The sequence below is a fragment of the Helianthus annuus genome, chromosome 6, assembly GCF_002127325.2.
Source record: "Helianthus annuus cultivar XRQ/B chromosome 6, HanXRQr2.0-SUNRISE, whole genome shotgun sequence".
Lineage (NCBI taxonomy): Eukaryota > Viridiplantae > Streptophyta > Magnoliopsida > Asterales > Asteraceae > Helianthus > Helianthus annuus.
In genome coordinates, this window is record NC_035438.2 from 2936278 (window position 1) to 2950225 (window position 13948).

Genomic DNA, 13948 nt, shown 5'->3' on the forward strand with positions numbered 1-13948 from the left:
AAGCTTATCAATTACAATTCATTTTCATATAATTATTTTCAAACAGGGCAAAACGTTCACCTGTGAGGCATCAATTGTATCGTTTATAAAGGGCAAGCCTTGGTACTACACAACATGCACAGAATGCCGAAGGAAAATGTACAAAACCAATGAAGGCTGGTCGTGCGGATCACATGAAAATCTGCCAGAACCTAAGTTTATGTATGTAATTAACATCTAAAACATTTCGCCAAAAAACAACAAAATAATACCATAAATTATGCAGGTACTGTGCATCTACAACAATTGCCGATCACACAGACTCAACAACAGCAACACTTTTCGACGAAGCACTGACAAGCATTATAGGACAACCATGCTCCGTAAAGTGCATATAACATACAGCACTGAATTTCCTGAACCAAAAGATTTCCAATATCAATTCGGCACAAACTTTTGGTGTTTTCTGTATTAGTGTCGGTTTTTACCTTCATGTATCGATACCGAACAGAACCGTACCAGTATTTTCGATACCAGTACTGGCTCGATACCGGTTGACACCAAACTTATCCCAACCCGTGATATGAAAAAAATGATTAAAGTTAAAAAGTAAAGAAAATAAATGTTATTATAATATTAAAATAATAAAAGTATTAAAAAACTATATATTATTATAATCTTAAAATTATTATTCATTAGCTTTTGTTTTTAATATATGTATAATATAATTGTGCCTTTCTAATAAATAAAAGGATTGTGTTAAACGTAATACGTTTTCTTCTGCCTTATCACATCAGTCTAGCAACCAATTATCGTCGCACCAGTGCATTTTGATTATCTATACAAGTTTCTATTTTAAGAGCTCATTTTTACTAGTCGCACTTTACATTCAAAATCATTTTGTTTATATATACAAGTTTCCATTTTAATGGCTCATTTTTACTGGTCGCACATTACATTCGAAATCTACAGAGCGCCCTTGCACCAGTCATTACATCTTTTCAAATCACTTATACGCTTGTATAAAAGTGCCATATGAGCGAGCGTATACATATGGGTATATCGAGTATATATGGGGTACATTTTGGTAAAAGGTATTTAATATAAACATTTATGTGATCTCTGGTGGGCCATGTATCTTGGGGAGAATAACGCGGACATAACCAGTGGAGAACCAAGGCCTTTTTGTTTATGGGTTCCTTTTATATTTTACTTATGGGTTCCTTTTCAGTTTGTTATATATATTTACACTAAAAATTAAAAACCGAATTAGTTCCAGGGAACCCGTTCTTTGTTAATAGGTCCGCCCTTGTCTTTAACCACCTTTTACAACGGTCTTTTGTATATCAGGACAAACAACACAAGTTATCAAGAACACAAGTTACATACTTTCTTTTAACATTTCACTTCACATACACATATACATACAGAATTTTATCTGTGAAATTGACTATGATTTTCCATCATGAATCTAACGAAATCCGACATACAATCTAAGCCATCGTATCTTCACATAATATCGCTACCCAAACATTCTACCAACGAGCAAAATGTGGCCGAGCCCAAGAAATCAAAAGTCAAAACATTGACCATCTTACACCAGAGGCCTCTTTTCTTCAAGATCTACACTTTTTTGTCCCTTTGGGTGCAATTTCACTTGTTTCAGAGTCATATCCGACTTTTGACCGTATCCAGGAGCATTATGAGCAGGTACCATCTTCAAGATCAAGCCCATAGCTATCAGGATTAGCCCTGACCCGTGTTGTTCGGTCAATGGTTTCGTAAATAAAATGTAAGACAGCAATAAGGTTACCGCCTTTCTTGCAGTAGTTATCTACAAAAAAAAAAAAAAAAAAAAAAAAAAAAACCAACTCGCATCGTAATCATATAATCCTATCATATCTATAAAAGTGAATTTCAAGGATTGTTCTTTATCTTTATATCTATTTTCAGGCGCTGTCCTTTATGTTCAAAATTGACGAGTTTTGTCCTTTATGTTTTCATATCATACACGTTTTGTCCTTTAGGCCTAACCCAGTTAGTTTTTTCAGTTAAATTTGGTCATGTGCTTTGCACATGAGGGCATTTTTGTCAATTCAAAGGTAAGTTCAACGGCAGATTTACAGCTCAAAGCTTCTGCAACCTTTGAATTGACAAAAATGCCCTCATGTGCAAAGCACTTGACCAAATTTAACTGAAAAAACTAACTAGGTTAGGCCTAAAGGACAAAACGTGTATGATATGGAAACATAAAGGACAAAACTCGTCAATTTTGAACATAAAGGACAGCGCCTGAAAATGGATATAAAGATAAAGGACAATTCTTGAAATTCACTCTATCTATAACAATGAGTGTGAAACAGTGAAAGTATAATCACCATAGCAGTTGTAGCAGCCCCGAAAAGAGCAACGAGTGATAAAACAGATACTTGACCGACAAAGGTGGCTGCAGCTTCAAACACTAAGACTCCATACACATACGGATGCTGCAAGTTCAACAACGCAACGTCACAAAATATTTATATTTATGTTTATGATCTAATACTTTTGAGATATTTTTACTTACTTCATAGCATGAATGCCATGCTTTGAACAATTCTCCGGTTAAAACCATTGGCGGAACTAGAAAAGGCAACCCGACTACCGTTGAGCAGAATAACATTTCCATCTGAGTGATTAGATAATTAAATTCCGTAAACAAAATACTTTAGACTTTAACTGTCATGAGAACAATTATGAATGAAATTTAGGTGATATGTTTCAAAAAAATTAAAATGCTAATTGACTCGTTGGGCTCTTTTAGCTAGGGATGAGCAAATCAGACCCGGTACCGGTACCGAACCGTACCAAACCGGGTATATTCAGTACCGGTACCAGTACCCACTTTTGGGGATTTTCGGTACTGGTTCTTTTGGTATCGGACGGTACCGAGCTCATCCCTACTTTTAGCTGGCTAGTTGACTCGTTTACATTAAAGCAATAAAGCCCAAAAATATAAATTATATCTCACAAGTATACTACAAATTTTATTATATAAATAGATTTATAAATTTATTTGTTTATAAATGCTGCATTATGTGTATGTTAAAAATCTTATTTTTTGTTTTTATATATCTCAATATGCATAAAAATATAAAATTGTATATGTTTTCAAATACACGAGTTGGCCCAACAAGCCATGAACCGACTCAAGCTTTTTACAAGCCGAGCTCAAGCTCAACATTTCAGCCCATTAAGATAAACGTGCCGAGCCCGAGCCCAACCTGACTCGGCTCGTTTACAACCCTACATGTCGGTAACTTTTGACCATGCTGAAGAACTATTATCATAAATTACTAATTTCCTCAAATCATTTTTTATAAAAAAAATCTTATGGTTTTTTCAGGCCTAATATAAGTTTGTCAATATAACATCACACCAACCATTACCTATTTATGCAATTAGCCATTTTCCAAATTCAAATTTGATCTTTTTAATGTATCTCCAATTCTATTCTAGTTGAAACTCTTCTTATAGGTAGATGTAGCTATCAAAGTTTTCATTAAAATAAAAAGAACATCTCTAATGAATTTTGAAGTTAATAAGGCAACTCGTACAATAATATAAAGCGGAGTGAATTTCAAGGATTGTCCTTTATCTTTATATCCATTTTCAGGCGTTGTCCTTTATGTTCAAAATTGACGATTTTTGTCCTTTATGTTTTCATATCATACACGTTGTGTCCTTTAGGCCTAACACAGTTAGTTTTTTCAGTTAAATTTGGTCATGTGCTTCGCACGTGAGGGCATTTTTGTCAATTCAAAGGTTGCAAAAGCTTTGAGCTGTAAATCTGTTGTTGAACTTACCTTTGAATTGACAAAAATGCCCTCATGTGCAAAGCATATGGCCAAATTTAACTGAAAAAACTAACTGGGTTAGGCCTAAAGGACAAAACGTGTATGATATGAAAACATAAAGGACAAAATTCGTCAATTTTGAACATAAAGGACAGCGCCTGAAAATGGGTATAAAGATAAAGGACAATCCTTGAAATTCACTCTATACAGCGAAACCGAATAATTACCTGTGTAGTATTCGGGTTAACCGTAAAAATCGCTTCTTGCAAATTACCCAAAAAAGAATCCATAACCAGAGACCCGCAAACCATCACAACACCAATAACACTAAAATTTGGCGAAGAATTCGCATCAGCCAAAGTGAAGAGAATCAACCCAATAACTAGAAGAACCGCAGAGAGATATTCATGCGGCGGGTACTTTCGTTTCAAACCCGGAATGAAAGCACCCATTATCATAACAGGTAACACCTGAATTCCATACAAAAACAATCAACATGTTAAAAGATAGGGTAAATTGCATTTTACGAACTTTAAGTTTCAACAAAATTCCAGACGCTGTTCTTTAACTAAAAAAAATACCACGGACATCCATCCTTTATGTTCTAATTTCTTTACAGGCAGTAACCTTTCTCCTAAAAAGGTTACAAAAATAAAGGATATCCATTGTAAAGAAATTAAAACATAAAAGACATCTGCTGTAAAGAAATTAAAACATAAAGGAAAACCGGTGTGGTTTCATTAGTTAAAAGACAACGCTTGAAATTTTTCTGAAACTTAAAAGGACATAAAATGCAATTTACCCTTAAAAAAAAGAGTTAAATGCCATTTTAGTCCCTGTGGTTTGGGTCATTTTGCTAGTTTGGTCCAAATGTTTGAAACGTTGCCATTTTAGTCCAAATAGTTTCAAACATTGCCATTTTAGTTCACAGGGTTAACTTTATCAATTTTTCTGTTAACTAGAAGGGCAATTCAGTCATTTTTTATGTAATTCTACTAACTAGAAGGACAATTCGGCCATATAAAATGACCGAGTTGCCCTTCTCGTTAACAGAAAAATGAAATGAAGTTAACCCAGTGGACTGAAATGGCAACGTTTCAAACTGTCTGGACTATAATGGCAACGTTTCAAACCTTTGGACTAAGCTGGCAAAATGGCCCAAACCACAGGGACTAGAATGACATTTAACTCAAAAAAATATTTCAAAACTCAAACTTGAACAAAAACTATGTATACCATATTACATAATACAAAATACCTTAGTTGATTTAAACATGAGTTGTGCAGGATAATTGAGGAAAGCCAAAGACCCTTTGGTCAACCCTTGTGAACCCATAAGAACAGCAGAGAGTTTAACATATACTTTCCAAGGGTTCACCATTTGTTTTGGTGTGAAACCTTGAATGTATATGAGCAACAAATAGATAAAGCTTTGTACAAATGTGAAATACCACCCATAGCTGAATTGAAGCCTGTTATACACATACTCCTGCATTAAAAAAAAAGAGTTAAATGCCATTTTAGTCCCTGTGGTTTGGGCCATTTTGCCAGTTTAGTCCAAAGGTTTCATTTTTAACCTGTGGGTCCAAAAAGGTTTCACAGTTGCCATTTTAGTCCACTTGGTTAACTTCATCCATTTTTTCTGTTAACGAGAAGGTCAATTCGGTCATTTTGTATGTAATTCTGTTAACTAAAAGGGCAATTCAGCCATATAAAATGACCGAATTGGCCTTCTCGTTAACAGAAAAAATGGATGAAGTTAACCTAGTGGACTAAAATGGCAACTATGAAACCTTTTTGGACCCACAGGTTAAAAATGAAACCTTTGGACTAAACTGGCAAAATGGCTCAAACCACAGGGACTAAAATGACATTTAACTCAAAAAAAAGCAGCCTATTTAGTAGATATCATGTTAAAGATTTTCATGCAAAATAAAAAAATAAATGTAAATAAATATTTATATTGTACCTCACAAATGCCATTAACAAGGTACCCAAAGAAGAACCCAGAAGAGCAAATGAAGAATTGTTGCCATTTTGGTTTATTTGTTAGAGAAATTCCAAACAAAGATACTGATTGTTCTTCTCCCTTCATTTTTTTGACTCTGTGAGGCAATTTATCAAACACTTAGACTGCAAAAGAATGATCACAAATGGAGAACCAATTATCAAGCTTAGGTTTTGTGTTATTAGTTTTTTGGTAAGAGGTAGAGAGAAAGGGTTTAGTAACATGTTAACTTGGACGTTTCTTTGTGGGTATAAATGTGTTTTAATTGGTAGAAAACATTTCCAATATATTGATAGAATTTCACATTTTATGAATGAGAAAGACACCCTTCAATAGAATTTTTTAAGATTAATTAGGAATCTTGGAGGGTAAGAATTTGGTATCACTCATAAGAACCGACACTCATATGATATTTAAGCGTGTAAAATAGTAAAAGGTTTTTATCTTTATCCTTTTAGAATTCAGTTTTACGCTGTCTATTATAGTTAAATCGATTTTCATTGTTATGTTAAAAAGTTACTGTCATGTAGGCATAAACTCTCGTCGATTTTTACCACCCGTTAAAATATAATATCTTAATTAAATAAAATTAAGAAATAAGAAAATGAAAGTTAATGTGATTGGTTGATAGCTTTTGGGACCCACCAATCTTGTCCATCTTCTTCATCATCACGGCAAGGTGCGGACCATGCCCCTCCCGATTTAACTCTCCATCCACGCTTGGGGGGGGGGGGGGGGGGGGGTTAACGGCCCCACAACAACCGCATCATCAAAACGTTAGCCATAAGACTTGGTTATGGTATTCTTTCGGAAACCGTACTGCCTCCACACGAGATACCTCGCTGAAGTAACAGTCGGATGAAAACCGGGGTGCGCCTCAGGATCGAAACCATCATTGCTCAATATCCACGCTAATATGACACAAGTGAGAATTGAACTTGAGTATTCATTGGAAAACCCAAGTTTCCTACCACTAGGCCACAAGTGGGGGGATTATCGATATAAAATTTTATTCAAAAGGTTCATTAAATACTAATATTTCATTGAGAAGTAGATGCTACAAATAATAAGAAAATCATACATTTTTGTCCATATTTTGTTTAATACATAAACGAAACAATAATATAACTACACAAAAAAGTTATCCACAGAATTATAGTTATGTCAAAACTCTACATTTAAAAGATACTTATAAAACTAGAATTCCATGTAACCATTACTCTCATTAATTAGATTGTAACTTATATCCTAAACAATTAGTTAGGCAGTTTGGTACGGTTTAGATAAGCTTTATGTCAAAATCATTTCAAATCAATGTATTACATTTCAAAAGAATTTCTTACCTTCATGTTACCCATAACGTAACAACATTAAATTAGGCCAATTACGGTGTTTAAAGTTAATTTTATTCCACTTTCATCATATAATCAAGGGATGTTGGATAAATAACCTCAACTTTTACTAATCGGCTGATATCACCCTCAATTTTCGATTTGTACCACAACGCTCCTAACTTTTAACTTATTTTTCTCTGGCACTCCAAACTAACTGAACCCTAAAACTCAGTTAGTTTGTTGCTAATGTGACACTTTGTTTGGTGACGTGACATTTTTGCCGACGTGACATCTTACATGGCAATTTTGATGACATGGTGGCTGATGTGGCATGATGTGGCAGATGGCGTGACATTTTTGATGATGTGGCAACTGATGTGCCAGTTGACATGGCATTTTTCTAATGACGTGACATCTGACATCAACTAACTAGGTTAGAGTTCAGTTAGTTTGGGAGTGCCAGAGAAAAATAAATTGAAAGTTGGAAATGGAATGGTACAAATCAAAAGTTGAGAGTGATATTAATCAATTGATGAACGTTGAGGTTATTTAAATATAATTTCCCTAAAATCAAAAGTAAGAGACTAAAAAAAAAAAAACAAACAAACAAACAGTATCTCAATTCATTTCATAAAGAACAAATACCGGTAAAAGTATCATTACATGGAATATTTTATTCTAAAATCTTTGTAAACAGTCCTTAATCTCTGTTTGCTAAGGGGACATTTTATTCTTAATCTATTTCTAACCTTACTTGAAAATTAGTTGAAAAAAACAACAACCCGCGATGTTGTTTTCAATCATCTCTATGCTAGTGAGGATAAAAGTATTCTTTAGAAGATTATCCTCATCCTAATTTGATGTTAAAAAACTATAAATAAAATTCAAGGAACATCTCTTCGACTAACGAAGTAAAAACTTGATACTCTAGTTCCGAAACAACCTCTCTTGTTTCTTCTTCATTGTACTCCAACCACTTAACTTCTTTCTCCATCTCTTTTATATACGCTAGCTTGTTATATTGATATTCAAGTATATCTTTTGTTTGTCCGTTGATCCAATCTTTTGCTTCTTGCAATACTACGTAGTTAGAGACACTTCCTTGAATAAACTGCTCTGTAAAAAATCCTAATAAGACACGCTCCGTCATTGGGGATTTTGATAGATCATGAGAAGACATTGTTGCTTTCAATAGTTGAAGCAATGCAATTGCATTCTTTTCTGCGGCCAACTCCCGTTGAATTTCTAATGATGATTCAAGTATTGACCCACGTGTTTGAGACTCTGATAGTGTGATCCTGTCCTCTAATCGTACAGGATTTAGTCGAACAAGGCTCTTTGTTCTTTGAGGTTTGGACATGAGTTTTCGTTTGCATCCTGAAACACATAATTTCTTAAAGTTAATGTATATGTAATAACACAATTTAATCAAAAACATTAACTATGAAAACACGATAAAGTATGAGAGTCTAACCTTTGGCATAGAATGGGCTTTGTTGTTGGTATGGAGAAGTGACCTCATCTTCTTCATCATCGTTATCACGATCATATGGAAAATCTATCACTGATATGGGACTAAATATGTCTCTTTCCTCACCTTGCAACTTTTTCTGCGAATCATCAAATATACCAATTCAATATTCAATTTACCTCTACAATTTCATATATACATTGAGAAAATTATTTTACATGATATGTGTTAACCAATCAATCGATATAACTATTAAAGAGTTATGGTTTTAATCACAGGACATCTTTTAAACAGTACAAACGATTTTTTTTTGGTCACCACAAATCAACTTTACATGTTTTAATCATAATTATGAAATGTTTTGTATCTCTTTGTTTTAAATCAAGATGATTACCATCATCCATGGTCAAAGGAGGTCAACATAATAGCAAAGAAAGTTTAGAAATTAAGGAAAAGACAAATTGTGATGATTCCCAAGGAAGTAAATCCCAAGACTAGAATTTTGACTTATCAAGTCAACTCACTATTTCACAAAAACAACACGCACAAATGACTCATGCCATGCTCCTAAAATACTCCATTGAATAAAGCCAAGTTCTCGGGCGAGTCGTTTCAGATAGAAAATATCATTAGTGAAGTTAAGGCGTTGGGTTTCTTATGGTTCTCGAGTCGGTCTAGGTTCAAAGATATAGGTTGGGGAGAGTGGCTTTCTTTTGTAAATATGTAATTTGTTGTGGTTGTGTTTTGTCGGCCCGGCTTGGGTCGGCGGTTGTTTTCTAATAAAAGTTACCTTTCAAAAAAAAAAACTTCAAATCTTAATCGTTAACATAAACACATTGGATTTCGATAATTCATATTTTCCATGTAATTATTCATTTTTTTTATCATAGAATTTGTAGTGTAATGATATCAAATGGTGTAGTAATGTGTTGCCTTCAAAGTGGTATAGGTTCTAGTCCCGTAGTCTATATTGATATGTGAAATTTGTGAGTAAATTGAGTGAGTGTGATAGTTTGTTGTTGTAAACAAAGAAACTAATTTCCTAAAAATATATTATATTCTAATAAGACACATTCTTACCCATATAAACACATAGCATACAGAGTTACAAACGAGTGAATCAAACAAAAGTAGTGAAAACCGATGGAAAATCACCAATGTTGCTTCTTTCTTTATGAATCAGTCGATTGAACGGTAAATTGACATATTCAATTATCAGACTGTTCTTTAAAAGCATTATTGAGTTATAACTACGACATATATATATTAGTTCATCCAAAAATATGATTTAGACTTATAAATATATCAATTATTTAAATAAGTGTAGCTAGAAAAACAATGTTTCATAACTAAGAATTAGTTTGTCAATACAAGTGAAGCCAAAATGACACAACCAATTGACCAAGACATAATAAAAGGTAATCATGTAAACTTTTAATAGGATATAGGTAGCTAAAAAGCAATATTAAAAAGTCTTAACTACATTTATGGTCCGTTAATTTAACATGTACAATAAATATACTTTGTATGAAAAAATAAGCAAATAAATACCGTAATACTGTACTGCGTGGAGCACGAGATCAAGGTGCTCCTTCACATTTTAACGGCATAGATTAAGTTAAAAATAACACACAAACAGATCTACGGCATGGAACTCACTAGTTTTCAGGTCACGTGCACTAGATATACCAACACGTGTACTTCATAAATAAGAAAAAAAAAAAAAAAAAAACTATACCGCGTTCCCTACCCAGCTTTGTCTCCTCCTCCTTCTTCGCTGTGAAACTTTAATGCTCAATTATTATTATTATTATTATTATTAATATTAATATTAATAACAATAATTCAAATTCAAATCTTCAGTTTAAAGTTTAAACATTATTCATAATCAAGGTTAAAACATTATCATAATTACTGTAGTGTACCATAATCTACTGTGTGATGCGAAGCATGGAATTAATTCTCACCTTTGCATTGCTGGCGGTTACCACCGTAACCGCTTCCGTATTCATCTTCTCCGGTGCTAACTGCTCACTCTTAACGACGTCGTTTTGAGCAACAATGATGTTCGAACAACCGCCAGTAGTAGTAGAGTTTGTAGTGGCGGTAAAGTAGCTATCCGATGAGGTGAAGCTGTTACTGTTACTGTTACTGTTACTACCGGAGGCTTTCATTTCCGCTGTAGTGGCGGTGGTGTTCAAAGTGGTGAAGATGTTGTTGCTGTTCGTGTTTATGTTATCGTTCCGTTTGAACGAGTTCAACCGTTCGAACGAGTCAATGGAACGATTCATAGAACGAGTTTGCTTCCAGAAGTGTAGAAAATTATGTTTAGGCTTTGGCTTTGGTTTTGTACGATTACCGGATCCGGATCCGGATCCGGAAAAGTGAAATTTCTTGAAAACATTAACCACAGCTTTAGAAGCTTTATGAAATCTCAAATTCATTTTCGATTTCGAACAATCTGGATTTGAATTATGTTTTGGCTTCGGTTTCGGTTTCGAATTGACTTTCAGAAACTGCTTTCGCGATGGAGGAAGCTTAATACTGAGATCAATTTCGATAAGGTACCGAACCTTAGTGCAGCATGGCTGACGTGGATAAGATCGGAAGCCATTAGAGGAGCAAGAGCTCAGATCATCAACTAAATAATCCTTGAGCAGAATAGAGTTAGGTAATGGCATGCTAACTGTTCTTGAATCACGAGAAAACGAAGCTCTTGCCGCCATTGTTGTTGTTGTTTAGGATTGAAACTGAAGAGTTTGATTGTAAGTTAGGGTTATGAATGAGGCTTAACGAGAAAACGAAGCTCTTGCCGCCATTGTTGTGGTTATAGGATTGAAACTGAAGAGTTTGATTGTAAGTTGGGTTATGAATGAGGGTTAAGAGAGTGAGTGAGATAATATAGAGTTAGTTGAGAAATGTAGCTTGTAAGAGAGATCTAGGTAGCTTCTGATTGAAGATCTCAAGAATAGGGTAGTAGAAGCATTGGAGAGAAGAGATTACAGAGAGATTGCTTGGATGATGCTTCTTCAAATTCAATTTAGGCAATGGTTACATCTTCTTATTATTTGAATCTTAAGTTTGCTTATTATTTTAATGGATGGTTAATATTTTATAATAGTTTAAACTAAGATGAATCCATTGGTTTATATTTTAAGGTTAATTAATTATATTACATAAACTTCAAAGTATTTTTAATGTATTTAAAATCTGATAAATATGTAACTCGGTAGCATGACACCGAGTTATATATCTAACGTGGTCATCTGAGTTAATAGGTTGGAGGTCCTGGGTTCAAATCAAGGCAAGGGAAGATTTTAATACTAACTTGGTGATACTAACATACTAACTACTAACACTTCCGTCCTTTTTGACTACTAACAACATCGAATGTCGTCATCGACATTTTCGACCATTGTCCTTCGCCATCTCTATCCACCTCCATCTTCACTGCTCCATCTCATAGTTAACTTTCTCGCCCTTTTTCTTAAATCGACATGAACCCCAACTCATCTCTAAACCACCTTTCATCATTGTTCACAAAACCCTCTTAAATACATGTTATCTTTTGTTGGTGGGTGAAATTCCAAATGGTAGTTCAGTAGTGTCCGGTATGTAGTTTTCGTATAGAATTTTTTTAGGTATATACGTTTTCGACACCCCGATTTTGTAATTTTTTTTAGTTTTCGTATAAGTTTTAACCACTGATGTCTTAATTCTTAAACATCATGTTAAAAATGTTCATATGTAAAATCTATACATATAATAAAGTAAACCAATGTGTGACACGTGTCATTCATTGAAGGCGTCTATTTTTTTGTTTTCCCGCCTTTCTTTCATATTTATCTTCTAACAATTTATCTTTTAATTTGTAGATAATATTAAATAGAAAAATATTTTAATAATATACATATAATAAAGTAAACCAATGTGTGACACGTGTCATTCATTGAAGGCGTCTATTTTTTTGTTTTCCCGCCTTTCTTTCATATTTATCTTCTAACAATTTATCTTTTAATTTGTAGATAATATTAAATAGAAAAATATTTAATAATTGTAAATAATATATTAAATAGAAAAATGTTTATCTGATAACTATAACCCTTTTATTGAAGTTTTAAAGGGTTTCACGTTTTTTTTGCACCTGGTCTTTTATGTTTTAAATTCTAGGATTTGGCTAAAACACACTTTGCCATTAATCACATAATTTTTTTGGATTTATTAAAAATTCATGACTACGTTATATACTTATAAGCTTGAATATATATGTCAAACTTAAAAATTATTCTTCAAAAATTCAGTAACATCTATACTCAATATATAGTGACACGTGTCATTTATTGAAGACACGTATTTTTAAGTTTTCCCGCTTTTCTTTCATATATATCTTCTAATAATTGTAAATAATACTAAATAGAAAAACGTTAATTGAATACAAAAAATATAGGATAACATCAAATGTATATCGATTACTTAAATGAGTATACACATGTATGAGATTTTTTTTACTATTATTATTAGTTTCATTATTTATCAAATATATATAAGTGTTTCCGTCTTTGATTTGCATTTACAAGAAATATTTATTATACAGGGTCGGCTCAACCATTTTAGAGGCCTAAAGCAAGTTTCAAAATCGGGGCCCTTCTTGCCTATTTTTTTTCTTATCCAAAAAGAATAAACGACGGTCGATCGGCCTAAAGGAGATTCAAACCCACCCCCTTAAGGTACACAGATGACATGCGCGCCAACTCGGCTACAACCTTTTAATAACAAGGCTCATACCCATATAGTATATAATTTTTTTTAATCTTGAGGCCCTTTACATTTGGTGGCCTGAGGCCCAAGCCTCAATTTTGAGGCTTGGGCCGACCCTGTTATTATACAGTTTAAATTGTTCAACCCGTGTAATACACGGGGAACTAATCTAGTGTTAAAATAAACGTGAGCTAATCAATACTTTGTTATTTATTATTTTTAAAATATGTTTTATTTTTGTGTGAGGGAAATATCATTTGCTGGGCCATCATATAAAAGAGGTTGGGCTGTTGCTGAGTAGCTGGGCTTGGACAGAAGCTGATCAGACTGAATTGTAACTGGGGCAGGTTGATTTCTGCGAAGTGGGCTTGGCTCAAGGCCGCCTCTCTTGAAGGCCTGATTATAAAAGGGTGTTAGGTGGTCAGTTGATGACCTGTCTTGCATACTGATAGGGCTGTTCACGAGCTGAACTGAGCTGAGCCAGGGCAAGCTCCAGCTCGGCTCAATTATATACCGAGCTGGCTGATTTGAAACCGAGTTGGAAATCTAAGCTCGTCTCGGC

The 13948-nt window shown here is 33.9% G+C and overlaps 2 protein-coding genes across 2 annotated transcripts; both read right to left on the reverse strand.

Moving 5' to 3' along the window:
- Positions 1 to 1341: 1341 nt before the first annotated feature.
- LOC110864351 (UDP-galactose/UDP-glucose transporter 4) lies at positions 1342 to 6101 on the reverse strand. Its single transcript, XM_022113398.2, has 6 exons — positions 5785 to 6101; positions 5074 to 5304; positions 4043 to 4285; positions 2546 to 2647; positions 2358 to 2465; positions 1342 to 1813 (listed from the first exon to the last, which is right to left on the reverse strand). Exons 1-6 carry the CDS (start codon positions 5908 to 5910, stop codon positions 1574 to 1576), a joined length of 1050 nt encoding a protein of 349 aa, XP_021969090.1. The 5' UTR covers positions 5911 to 6101; the 3' UTR covers positions 1342 to 1573.
- A 1684-nt stretch (positions 6102 to 7785) lies between these two features.
- Positions 7786 to 12336, reverse strand: LOC110864352. The gene is made up of 3 exons (XM_022113399.2): positions 10596 to 12336; positions 8632 to 8767; positions 7786 to 8534 (listed from the first exon to the last, which is right to left on the reverse strand). The coding sequence occupies exons 1-3, from the start codon at positions 11352 to 11354 to the stop codon at positions 8029 to 8031; spliced, it is 1401 nt and encodes a 466-aa protein (XP_021969091.1). The 5' UTR covers positions 11355 to 12336; the 3' UTR covers positions 7786 to 8028.
- Between the last annotated feature and the right edge of the window lie 1612 nt (positions 12337 to 13948).